At 45.6% G+C, this 12789-nt stretch overlaps 1 protein-coding gene across 10 annotated transcripts in view; it reads left to right on the top strand.

Annotated features, from left to right (window-relative positions):
* The window catches only part of ST3GAL6 (ST3 beta-galactoside alpha-2,3-sialyltransferase 6), a 79808-nt gene extending 70194 nt beyond the window's left edge, over positions 1-9614 (top strand). For all 10 annotated transcript variants that reach the window (XM_074852096.1, XM_074852084.1, XM_074852076.1 and 7 more), the window contains 4 exons: positions 530-716; positions 1798-1935; positions 6282-6434; positions 7999-9614. In XM_074852096.1, coding sequence (XP_074708197.1) covers positions 530-716; positions 1798-1935; positions 6282-6434; positions 7999-8079 — 559 coding nt within the window. In that variant the 3' untranslated portion in view covers positions 8080-9614. The remainder of the gene's footprint in view (positions 1-529; positions 717-1797; positions 1936-6281; positions 6435-7998) is intronic.
* Positions 9615-12789: the final 3175 nt, after the last annotated feature.

Genomic DNA, 12789 nt, shown 5'->3' with positions numbered 1-12789 from the left:
TTAAAAAAAGAAAAAAATGTCCCCCAAAAACCCCAAACAAACAAAAAAAGGCAAACATAAAGATGTATCAGCATCAGGTACACAGTCATATCCCTGTTCCTGTATGCTGTAGACAGTGAAGCGTATTAAAACATTCTTGAATGGCCTCCTGTGTGACTCAGATCATCTGGTAGCGTGAACGGAGCGATGGGTGCTTCTCCAAGCCAGATATTCTCTTTGGTCTTCTCCAGTTTCTGTGTTTGAGCCAAACCAGAAGGCCACCTGCTCAAGTGGCACGCGATAAGCAATTGTGTGATTGTATTCTAAACCACCTTGGCCAAGTTCCCATATGTGCTTGATCCCTCTGAATTAGAGGGTGAGTGCACCTGATAATTGCTCATCTACCAGGTAATGTGATAAGTAACTGCTGGGCCACCAAACCCTCCTGTACCCGGACACGCCGTCTGCCCCACAGACTACTGCGTGTGCCAGCCACCACACAGTACAGACACGAGGGTGGGGTGGTCACTGCTGTCTCTGTCCCCTACAGAATGAATAATGGCCCTGTTATAGGGTACGAAGAGGATGTTGGGAGGAGGACAACTTTCCGCCTTTCTTACCCGGAATCCATCTTCTCAGATCCAATCCACTACGACCCTAATACGACTGTTGTTCTCATCGTCTTCAAACCACGTGACTTGAAGTGGCTTTGGGAGATACTAGGTGGTCAGAAAATAGTGAGTTTAATTATTTGTGCACTTTGGCTCAGCTTGCCACATGCCTCTCACGTGAAATACCTGTTTTGCTTTTAACCTTAGTCCTTAGCTGGGGGGAAGCGCTGGATCTCTTAGTCTGCTCGATATCCCTTTCCTATAAATGCTTCTGTCCTCTTTCTTGCACACGTATTTAATCAGCTCCTCACCCTAAAGCAGTTTTCCTCTTGGAAATACCTTTTTATCCTCTTCCTAGTACTGTTTCATATTCTGACATGCATGGTCCAGCCATTTCCCAGATTATTTTATTCACACTTGGTGGAATTGCAAAATAATGTTAGAAGGGACCTCTCCCTGATGGTCTTTTGTCCAAAACCTTGCTGAAAGAAAGCAGGGCCAAGTTCAAAGCCATACCAGGTTCTCAGGGCATCGTCCAGGTAAGTTTTGAGTATTTCCAAGGATATTTCTTCAGCCTCTATGTCAGTGCTGCAGCACCCTCACAGGAAAGAATTTCTCCTCATCCTTTCACTGTGCACCTCTGAGAAGAGTCTGATTGCATCTCTTTTTGTAAACCCTACCAGATAGTTGAAGATGGGCTGAACCAACCCAGCCTCCTCAGATCCTTCTTGTTTGCTGTGTTCTCTGGCCCCTCGGCCGTTTTAGTGGCCTTCTGCTGAGCTTGCTCCAGTTTGACACTCTCTCTTGCACAGGGGGGAGCCAAAACAGTATTTGTGAGACTGCAGAAAGGCACAGTACAAAGTACTTGAGAATAATAACTTCTGTCTACCTGTTCTCTACTGCTCTTATTAACGTGGCCGAGCACACAGAGAGCATTTGCTGCCTCCAGGGTACGCTCCTGGTGCGTGTTGTCCATCAGGGACCTTTACAAAGCTGTTTCCAGCCAGCCAGCCCCAACCTCTGCTGCAGTGGGTTGTCCTGTTGCAGGAGCACGATTTGACACGTGTTTTTGTTGAACTTTAGGAGGTTCAGCAATCATCTTCTTCAGCCTCTTCCCCTTGGATTTTTACTCTGGTTAGAGTTGCTACAAAATCAAAATCAGCTCTTTTATAGCTGTTAAAAATGTGTATTTGCTTGCCTGTTACAGAGTGCTAAAGGCTTTTGGAAGAAACCGGCTCTGAACATGATATACAAATCTAGTCAAATCAGGATTCTTGATCCCAGCATTACCAGAAAAACTGCTTATGAATGGCTTCACTTCCCAACAAGGTTTCCCAGAAAGGAGGTAGGCTTTTTTCTTCTGTGCCTTTTAGTTTTGTACAACCAAATGTGTACTCAGAGGTAATTATCTCTTTATTATAGTGGTCTGTGTTAGAACATCTTGTAGGTTCACATTGCATTAGCTTGCATTTAGATGGTCCTCAAAAAAGATGGGAAAATGGAATCCAGAGAGTGGGTAGTCTTGTGTGCCAAAAATCTCTTTTTATGGATTCTCTAATTAATATTAAATGAGACCACTTTTGCGGACAGACATAATGCCTTTTACAAAACTGGGAAAAGCAGCCAGACATTGGAACATGGCAGATCCAAAGAGCCTCTAGAAATATTAAGGAGTCTTGAATTATTAAATGTAGGGTGTTTTCTAGTTCTTCTTACAAAGGAAAAAACAAACTAACAAAAAACCCCACCAAAAAACCCCCCACAAAAACAAAACACCAAAAAAAACCCCACACCAAAGAAACAAACCCCCCCAAAACCCCAACAACCCAGTAATTCTAACACTGCTGGGGACGGGTAGGGACTAGGGAGCGTACAGGATATTCCAGCCCCGTGCTAATGACATATGTCTAGCAGCATTCTTGTGCTTACTGGTTTGATGCCAAGCATTGTAATGAGTTAACCAACAATTTGGACATAAAAATACATTTTAACTGTCAGTTTATGACTGAAGATTGTTTCCGATGAAAGGTAAGGCTTCAGGCTGGAGACCTCCCTTGCGCAGCCAGGCCTGACCATGTGCTGTTGAGCACAAACACGGGTCCCCAGGGACACATCGTTGCACAGAGCTGCTTCGTCGGGGGGATCAGCCAACTGACATGTGTGGAAACATTTGGCAGGCTGTCACTGTGAAGTATCTACCACAACTTTTTTCTGGTTTAATCCTTCTAATAATTGAGGGGGTTGAGGGTTTTTTTTTTTGCTTTGGGGAGTGTTTTTGTGCTTTTTTTATTTTCTCTTTTTATAATTTCTTTCTTTTTTGAGCCTACTAGTGGCTTTTTCTTCCCTTATTAACTCTCAAACTGGAATACCCAGTTTGGCTGCGTGCTTGCGAGTGCTCCGTGGCATTTCAGCTCTTCAGCCGAGGGTGGGAAGTAAGCAGCATAGTAGTTGGGCTCCAAACTACCTCCTAAAGGGCCACAGAACATCTGTTGCCTCCATGGCTCCAAAACTGCCTCCTGTCTCTTTCTGTGCTCCCCTCTCAGTGGAAATAAAAGTAAGACCAGTGCTGTCAGTGAGCCAGAGAGATGTGCGTGGTGTCCTGGAGCTGGTACACAGGCACCGGCCCCTCTGTCGCTTTGGGTCCAGAATCACAGAATCACCTCGGTTGGAAAAGCCCTTGAAGCTCCTCCAGTCCAACCATGAACCTCACACTGACCGTTCCCAACTCCACCAGATCCCTCAGCGCTGGGTCAACCCGACTCTTCAACCCCTCCAGGGATGGGGACTCCCCCCCTGCCCTGGGCAGCCCATTCCAACGCCCAACAACCCCTTCTGCAAAGAAATCCTTCCTAAGAGCCAGTCTGACCCTGCCCTGGCGCAGCTTGAGGCCATTCCCTCTTGTCCTGGCGCTGGGTCCTTGGCTCAAGAGACTCATCCCCCCTCTCTGCACCCTCCTTTCAGGCAGCTGTAGAGGGCCATGAGGTCTCCCCTCAGCCTCCTCTTCTCCAGACTAAACCCCCCCAGTTCCCTCAGCCGCTCCCCATCAGACCTGTGCTCCAGACCCTGCACCAGCTCCGTTGCCCTTCTCTGGACACGCTCGAGTCATTCAATGGCCTTTTTGGAGTGAGGGGCCCAAAACTGAACCCACTCATCAAGGGGCAGCCTCACCTGTGCATGCTCTCTGCTCCTCTCCTGCTTTCTGGGCACCCCTGCCCAGAGCTGGGTCTTGGAGCCCCTTTTTGCCACCTCCACATCCCACTTGCTCCATCTCAGGGGTTTCGCAGCCCCTTGTCCCCAGCGGCAGCAATGGTCAAGCTCTGGCGTGCTTCTCCTCGCTTTCCCTCTGGTCCCGGAGGCGGGCTGTGCCTGGGAGCCTGCACCCTGTGGTCGCTCTGGCGGGGCTGGGTGAAGCTGCGGGTCGTGCCACGGGGGTTCCCATTGACAGGGTGGCCTTTTGCAGGACCCACTTTGGGACCCTCTGTCCCTTAGTGTGTCGCTGGGGAGGGCCACTGCTGCCTTCGCTGTCCTGTGCTCCAGCCCCCTCTGCAGACCAGTGTTGCTTTCCCTGCTGTCTCTGCCTTTTCCACTAAGCCGATCCCACGTTCCCTGTGTGCGCAGTTGTGCGCAGTCCAGCGAGCATTTCTGTTTCTTTGTTAGCAGCTGCGATGGTGTTGGCAGAGCTGGGAGGAACAACTGTGAAATCAGATGTGCTGCCCCAGCAGCACTGAAGTCAGAAAGTGTTGCACAGTCACTCCAGGACTGTGCCTATTCCCGTTAAACGTGACTGGCTGGAGAAATGTCATTACAGGCTGAGGATGTCTGGATATTGCTGGGGCACTAGCACGATAATACATTTTAAAAGTAGCGTTGCTTTTTTTAGTGTATTCTTTTGAGGTGAACTTTGATAGCCAAAGGTAAACAGAGCTAGCTGCAACCTGTGATATTCCTGGTATTTCCAAATAGCACTAACCCTGACATGTAGCATTCCTGCCATAATTTTGGGGTCTTATTTAGTATGGACATTGCAACAGAGTCACCACTAAGTTTATAATATTGGGCCCCCAGGGCAGAAAGTTATTTTGCTGACTGGCAGGAGCCCTGAGCAATAGTGTGCATTTTAAGTTGACGCTATTTCTGGAGCACTCCAAGAGTTGTATAAAGATTCAAAAAAATTCTACATAAAAGGTGATAGTTCAATTCTGTCACTTTAATTAGGCTTACAGAGCTGATGTTAGTAACTTTTTCCTGGGCGTTTGTTCTTTCATCACACAATACAAAGAAATATTTTTCTGTATCATCAAGTGCATCTGTGTTCTCTCTGCACAGAGTTGTCCGGTACTGGTTTGCCTGCTTTGTTTTCAGAGGCAGATGAACTGAGCCTTGGGTAAGAGTTCAGAAAAGCATGTGATTTTGTGCTCAGTTTGAGGTTTGATTGCAGCTCCTGAAAGTGTGTAGCTCATTTGGTCTCTGAGAAAACTGTTATTTTAGCTAAGAAGGGCTGAAAGTTTTGTCTATTTCTGGGGTCACGTTTTCCCCTCAGCTTCATCTGTTGGTCTAATGAAAGAGTTCACCTCTCTCTACAAACCTTACCTCATTTACTTCCCCAGACCATTTTAGCCACACCTGCTGCTAAAACAGTCACGTACTTGATCACGAGATAGGACGGATGGTTGCAGTGAGATGTTCTATGCTTTTGTAAAGAAATGCTAATTTTTGGTTAGGTGCTCTTAATTTTGCACAGTTAAAACCTGTTTATAAACCTGCTCTTGATATTTTACGTTGCATTTACTCCTGAGCTATCTCACGGTAGGGAGAAGTAAGCAATTTTATCTACAGTTTTTCTTCTAATGAATCCCAGAATCATCTGAGTTGGAAAAGCCCTTGAAACTCCTCCAGTCCAACCATGAACCTCACACTGACCGTTCCCAACTCCACCAGATCCCTCAGCGCTGGGTCAACCCGACTCTTCAACCCCTCCAGGGATGGGGACTCCCCCCCTGCCCTGGGCAGCCCATTCCAACGCCCAACAACCCCTTCTGCAAAGAAATCCTTCCTAAGAGCCAGTCTGACCCTGCCCTGGCGCAGCTTGAGGCCATTCCCTCTTGTCCTGGCGCTTGTTAATGGAAATAGTGGGAGAAGGTCTAAAACTGTGTTCTTCTGGAATTTCCCTGCTTTGAAAAATTTCGGATGCAGCCAGATTTATGTAGCAGTAGCATTCATGCTTTTTTAGCTTGGTGTTATGACGATCTGAGGCGTGTCATGTTGTTCTGTTTGTCTGGATCTCCATCATCTAGAACCTTCTGAACACTTCTGCTAATTTAGTCAAATTTGATGGGGTGAGATGGTTTCCAATATATTGAAGCCTGACCCAGTTTCATGAAAGCAGATTGCTGAGCAGGGGGATACAGAGATCTTCCTGATGCCTATGCAGGGGGAAGGGCTACAGTACGGGCTCAGTCCTCACTAGAAAGCAGAGAATCCCAGGGAAGGCCAGCATGGCAGACATGCCGGTCTTGCAAAACCCACGGGCAGTACCGTGCTCCTTATGAGACATGGGTGGGTCAAACGACAAAACCAAACGTCTCTAGAAGAGCCAGGCTGCCTGATTTCTGCTGTCTTCATTCTTAGGTTTGCTCTTCCTGTCAAGCTGCCAGTTATTTATGTATATGTGCTCTTTGTGTTTCATTTCAGAAACCCAAGCATCCAACAACAGGGCTGATTGCCATTACACTCGCGTTTCACATATGCCATGAAGTTCACCTGGCAGGCTTCAAGTACGACTTCACTGACAGAAACAGTTCTTTGCACTACTACGGCAATGACACGATGTCTCAGATGATGCAGGTAAGAAAAACCCTTGTTTATGCTGAGAGAAATATAGCTAGTAACTGGGGAGGACAATTCAGTGTAGATAGAAGTGTGGACTGCAGGTCAGAAAGGCCTCCCATCTTCTCCTGGTTCAGCTGCTCATGGGTTAACATTGCTTGAATATCTTCATCTCTGCTTTTGTTTCTGAAAACTGTAGATAATGGTATCTGTGTCCCTTGTGCTACACCACATTCTGCGTCGTCTGCATGAGATACGTCCATGTGTATGTTCTGGTTTGCTTTGCTGGCGTTATCTGTAGGCTACTCAGCTCCTTGTTCGTAGAGGCGTATTTGCTAGCGCTGTTGGAACATGAATAGTGTTGTTTCTGTTTGCATTCTGCTTTTCCTTGGCACTCACTTGCACAACTTGTCATAGTTGCCAAAGTACTTAAAAAAGAGAAAAGAAGAGCAAAGGGAAATGGAAGGAGTTAAGACCTACAAACTTGCAGTTAGGAAAAGAACTGAATTTTGGAAATCAAAAGCAGAAAAAGCAAAGCAGCTCTTGGAAGGGGGTAAGAAGAGAAGGAATTGCTTCCAGGAGAGGGAAGCCACAGCTCACCAGGAGAGGGAGCAGCAGGAGGCTGGCAGACATCAGGGGTGCCATCTCCTCCTTCCTGCTTTGCTATGGTCATGCCTCTGCTTCCTTTTACATCTCTGCTCTGTACTCCAGGCAACCTCATCTCAGCCCTTTGCCTCAATGGGAACAGTTTTCTCTTCCATGTGTATGCCCAGTGCACGTGGGGACTGTTTTCTCTCCTCCTCCCTTTTGTGAAGAGAAAGAATAGGGGCAATGCCCATAGGAGCCTCTGGTGTCTCTGAGGACTCCTAGGTGCCTGCTGCTCTGAGATCATTTTCCTCTCGTGCTGAACTCACCTTCAGTTTGAGGGTCCTCTCTGCAGGTGCTTTTTTTGCAATGTATGCCAAGCTTGGGTAAGGTTGATCGCTGGTTGAATAGACACCCACAAGTTTCCTAAAATCTTGAAACTTTAAAAAACAACCCATCTTCTGTGCTATCATGGATTAACATGGTGATACCGAGTATTCTCTGTATCATGGGCTGTCTTCAAGCACTTACCTCCGCAGCTTCCCAAAGACCAGAACAGTGTCTATGAATGTCTGCTGTCCACCAAAGCTGATGTACAAATACCTGATGTGTGCTTCTCAAGAACCTGCAGTGAGCTTTGAGAATTAGTCATTTTCTGACTGCTTGTGCTCTAAATGTGGTTATGCAGCTGTTGGGGGAGTTAATAACAGAAGGACTTCTGTGAGACCATGTCTCGCCCATTATTGCCACTGAAGGATCATCCTTTTTGGTTTGTGTCCCGATGGAAAACTTAATCTAGTTTTGAGCAATAGAGTCACTCGCTTGTTTTCTTGGGAGACTGTGCTACAGCCTTTGCTAAGAAGTCTTTTCCCCAGAGCTTTCCTACTATTAGCATCTTCCAAGTATCACAGGTAATTAAAAGGAAAGAACAACAAAGTGATGCTTCTGGTAATAATTTGAATTGAATTTATTTTATTATTCCCTCTCATCTCTTTAGAATGAATACCACAACATCAACGCTGAGCAGAAATTTTTGAAGAAGCTTATAGACAAGAACTTTGTGGTCAATTTGACATGAAAGCTGAATGGAAAAGATGAAGAACAATCACTATTTTCAAGATTTGAAAAAATTTTATTTTTTGTACGACATTTTTATTTTTTAAGTGCAGCTTAACTGTTTACTGTTTAAAAGGAGCACAGAAACCTCACCAAGGCAAAGGCTTCTTCTCAACCTAAGGGTAGTGGAGTATTGCAAACAGAGTTAACTGAATTTCTGTGAAGCTATTAAATAATGGGAAAACCATGAAACTTGCAGCTGAAAGTATCAGGGATATATAAAAATGTGATGCACATTGTTTATTTATCAGTAAGAACTCTTTTCAAATGATTGCTTCTCTGGAATACTTCTGTTTCTGATGTTTTGTCCTCCAAAAGAGTTACACTGTCGAGAGACTGAGACGACCAGTGTTTAATTAGTAGAGGGATGTAAAGTCTTGAATGTCTGTCTTGTAGTAGGGAAATGGCTTTATAACAATGCCTATAAATCATTACTCTCTGTTTGGGAGAAGGGGGAACATACAGAGTGGGCAGGTGTTGGCTTGCCCTACTCCTGAGGAGGGGACATCCATCTTCAGCAAAGAAGCCGCGGCTGCTGCGCTGGCCATCGATGCTGAACTGCTGCCTTGGCCGGAGGTGCAGACCCTTTGGCCTCATCTGTGGAGGTGCTGGTATTGACAATGCTCGTTTTGTACCCATTTTATGGAAAACCATACTCCTTGTGCTGGGCATCCAGTAAATTTCCCACTTGGTGGCTTGCCTTAGAAAAGAGGGAGTGTGAAGACTGAAGAGTTGTCCTAACTACCTGCATGTCGGCTACTTCCCCCAGACCACACCAGAAACGTGAGCTGGGACAGAGATGTTCACGCCTGAGTAAATTTAGCACCAATGCTTGTTGGATTCCTAGATCTCCAGGACAGGATCTCATGTACCTTTCTGTTTGCTCCCCAAGAATTGAGGTGTATTTTTCCGAACGAGCACAATCTCCTTTCTCAGATGCTGTAATGCATTTCCACCTCTGAAATGCATCAATACCAGCAATGAATGTGCCCGGTTTTGGCAGTGGAGTGTGCTAGGAAATAGCCAAGATGTACCTCAGCTGAGTTGTCATTTGGTTTCTGTTTACCTCTCCTGTCTTGACATATAAGGTTTAAAGGATGTGGCTGAACTAAATCGTTTAGCGGTGGGAACTTACTTGGGATTTTAATTGAAACATTTAATGGGACATTTATGTTTTCTGTATTGGTTTGTCTCAGACAAGCCTGCTGAATAAGTTAAATCTGCCTGGGAATGCCCTTGGCAACTGTCAAAGAAGAACAAGTAATAAGCTCTTCCAGTTCTCTCATGGGAGTGTGCATATATATATTTTTAATTGTCACAGATTTGCTTGAAGATCTTGTGGTTATCTGGATCAGTCACACCTAAAGAAAGCACAAAGAAGTCTACTTTAAAAAAGTCTTTAAAGTTGGTAGAAAAACCTTTGCTGCTTTTTAATAATATAGAGAGAGTTTTAGTATGTTTAGGTGCAAACAATTACAATACGAATACAAACCTCTAGCAGGTCAAGAGCACCGTATCTGTGTTTGCAGAAGCTGAGGATTACAAGACTACTAAACACAGTTTCTTTGCTGCGGCAACGTAGAGGAATAAGCATTGATGTGACCAGAGAGTCATCTTTCTTTTTTCCTATTTCTCTTGCAGAGTGCAATAGGTATTTAAAAAAACCCACCTTCCTGTCGTTCTCATCTCCATCTTTAGCTCCTTGGCTCTGCCTTTTGGGAATTAGTGAGGTCAGTGTGATTTTTGGAGGGGAGGGGGGTTGTGTTTTCACCTAATGACTCCTGAGCTTTGGTCCATTTCAAGCAAATCAAACATATCTGAAATAACTCTGGATGTCATAAAAATCTGTGGCAGGGGGCAGGGAAGGACCCAGATGTGGGTGCCTCAGCGTCCTGCCTGCTGGGGCTGTGTCCAGCGCGTGGAGGAGGAGGGAGCGCAGCAGGTCCCGGGGCACTGCAGCAGTGACTGTGATGGGGCAAACGGGGGAAACCAGAAGTTCTTCCCCAGGTGGCAGAAAGGCTCTTACTCAGTTTTTTTGAGTTCCATTTTCATATATATTTTTTTTAATGCACGTTTCTGAGGCTTTGAGGAGAAATTTTCTTTGTCTCTACCAGCATTTATTTCTCATGATTATTTCAGTTAATTAAAAAGGTTTGGATGTGACTCTGCAGCCCCAGACCTGCAGCGATTTAGACTGACAACAGCAATTCACATGAAAAAAATGCCGACGTAAGGCTTTTTGCAAAGGTGGGGGCATTGTCCGAGCTCTCTTTGTGTAGAAGCCCTTGGTAGGTCTCAGACCCCGCTGAGAGCAGAGGCAGGCAGAAGTGGGGGGCTGCCTCTTCCCCCTCAAAGCCCACGGGCGCTCCCAGAGCCAGGCACCCCAGCTCTCCCACCAGCTGCCGCCACGGACCCAGCCGCATCCCCGCGACCTCTTGCCGTACACTGGCTGAGGGGATTTTTTCCAGGAGAGCTGTTGAATTTGCCCTCTCCTCGCAGTGCCTGGGTCTTGGGATGGTGCAGGCTGCTCCCCTCTGCTTCTCCACCCCTGTCCCGGTGGCGGGAGGTGGGCAGGGAGCTGTGCTTCTGAGGGTGTGGTTATTTTCTCGGATTTATTTCCTGTCCTGAGATATTCTTCCCACTAATCTAAACTGATCCCTTCTCCTAACTTTCCCTGGGAGGTTTTCTGCTTTTTTTGGGTTTTGTTCTGCTACAGTTAGAATCCCCAAAAAATAATTGGAAAAAAGGCTTCATGGCAAGCAAATGGTGTCCCCCCCCCAAACTCTTTTACTTAAAATAGATGCCTTCATTTTTTTTTGTTGTATTACCATCATCATTTGTCTCCCTAAGATTTTTTTTTTTTATAATATTTGATATTCTCAATGCTGTCTACAAGCATTTATCCTTATCAGCTGCTCCTTTGTATTTCTTCTTAATAAGCCTCCCCATTTGTATGACTGTCTCATTTTTTAAATTAAGCAGTACTGCCAGGGATCTTTTTCTCCCACTTCCGTGCTCCTGCAGGGATGTCGAGTCAGCCAGACCTGTTCACTCGGGACTGAGCCAAGAGCTGATACTGTTGATAAACCACAGGGTACCAGTTGGGTTTTTTTAAAAGCACAGCTTGCGGGCCAGTAGTTCTTCTCTTCAATAAGAAGCAGTGACCCAAGTGATTCATTTTCCCTCACATAAGGTGTTTTGGTAGGATTCTGTGTACGCCAGCCCTGCTTCATCACCCTCTTCATGCGGTTGTTTCTGCTACTCTGCCTTGAGGACAGGTATCACTTTTACACTCTCTTCATGCAGGCAAGAACACCTGCGTACACATAGTGTGTTCCTGGGTAACGCTCACAGATCACAGTGTCTGTTCTGGCCAGGCACACATTTTCACAGGTGTTTTGCAGTACCAAAGACTTGCCCTGGGACTTTTTTCAAAAAGCAATAATGCTAAATCCAAATACTTAGATCTTTTCTGAGAGCGAGCTGCTATTAAGACTTTCTTTTTCCATTTTTGCCATTCCTGAAGGTGAAGTCTCTGCACTGAAACTTTCCTTTAAAAACCACCCATTTTTTTTATCGCAGCAGCAGCAGCAAAGCTGCCAATTTTGAATCCCAGGGTGCTGCTAGCTCTAGTTCCACATCTGGTAACGGTGTAACTATGTAGGTGCCCAGTGCCTCCCATCATTCTTCTTCCTGTATCAGCTGCAAAGTCAGATGCTCTCATCCCTTCTTCCTCTGTCCTGTTCTCCGGCAGCCTGCTGAATTTCGAGACAGCAGCATCTTACAGCAAAGCTGCTCCTGCATTTTACCTGCCACCCCCCTCCAAATGTTGCACCATCAGAAAGACCCAGCTCTGAGGTACCAAAGTACGCACAAAACAGGCAGGATGACGTGCATCAGCTGAAAGCCCTGTTGGGCTCAGACTTTTAGGGGGTTTTTAGGTTTGTTTTCTGTTGGGAAAATATTTTTTCCTCTGCTGTAATAATTGAGGGGAAGTACAGAGATACTACTTAAGGAAGGTCACAGACTATTGCACTACATACAAATCTGAGAGTGCCTAAAAGATACTACTAAATGACATTTCCAGTGACTGTATTGGTGATGCTAATACAGAATCACAACTTCGGTGTTTAATAATTAGTGTGTGGTGCCTCTTGTTTCCTATGCCACGCTTTCCTTTTAACAGTGCCCTGGGAGGTAGTATAAATACTTTTAAGTGGAGTCTGATTTTTAAGAACATAGGAAGATCAACATCTGTTTTTGGTATCGGTAAATATTTTATTTGCCATTTGTCTTAAGTTTTATATGCCTTTAAAGTGCCAGCTGTATTTTGAAGACATTCTTACAGTTGTTTCAAGTGAAATTTTGAATGCTACAAATGGAAAGAGATTATTTTCCTGTGAATAAACTGTGTTAAAGATGGTGCCCTCAGGCTTATTTTTGCAAGGTCAGTGCTCTGTGTGTGTGCGGATGCGCGCGTGCCCAGCCCCATTATTAATGGTGTGTAGAGTACACACGGGGATGTGGTACTGAGTTTCAGAACAAACTTTGGTGCTTAGCAGAGCAAACAGAGCTGACAATTTTTGAACCTAGGTAGGCTGAGCTGTATTGTGGGTGGAGATCTTGCTCCAGGCTGAGTAGAAGCAAAGCTGGGACATAGTTTTTGTGGGTA

Source organism: Strix uralensis, chromosome 2 (genome assembly GCF_047716275.1).
Source record: "Strix uralensis isolate ZFMK-TIS-50842 chromosome 2, bStrUra1, whole genome shotgun sequence".
Lineage (NCBI taxonomy): Eukaryota > Metazoa > Chordata > Aves > Strigiformes > Strigidae > Strix > Strix uralensis.
This window is presented reverse-complemented; position numbering and strand designations above follow the sequence as displayed.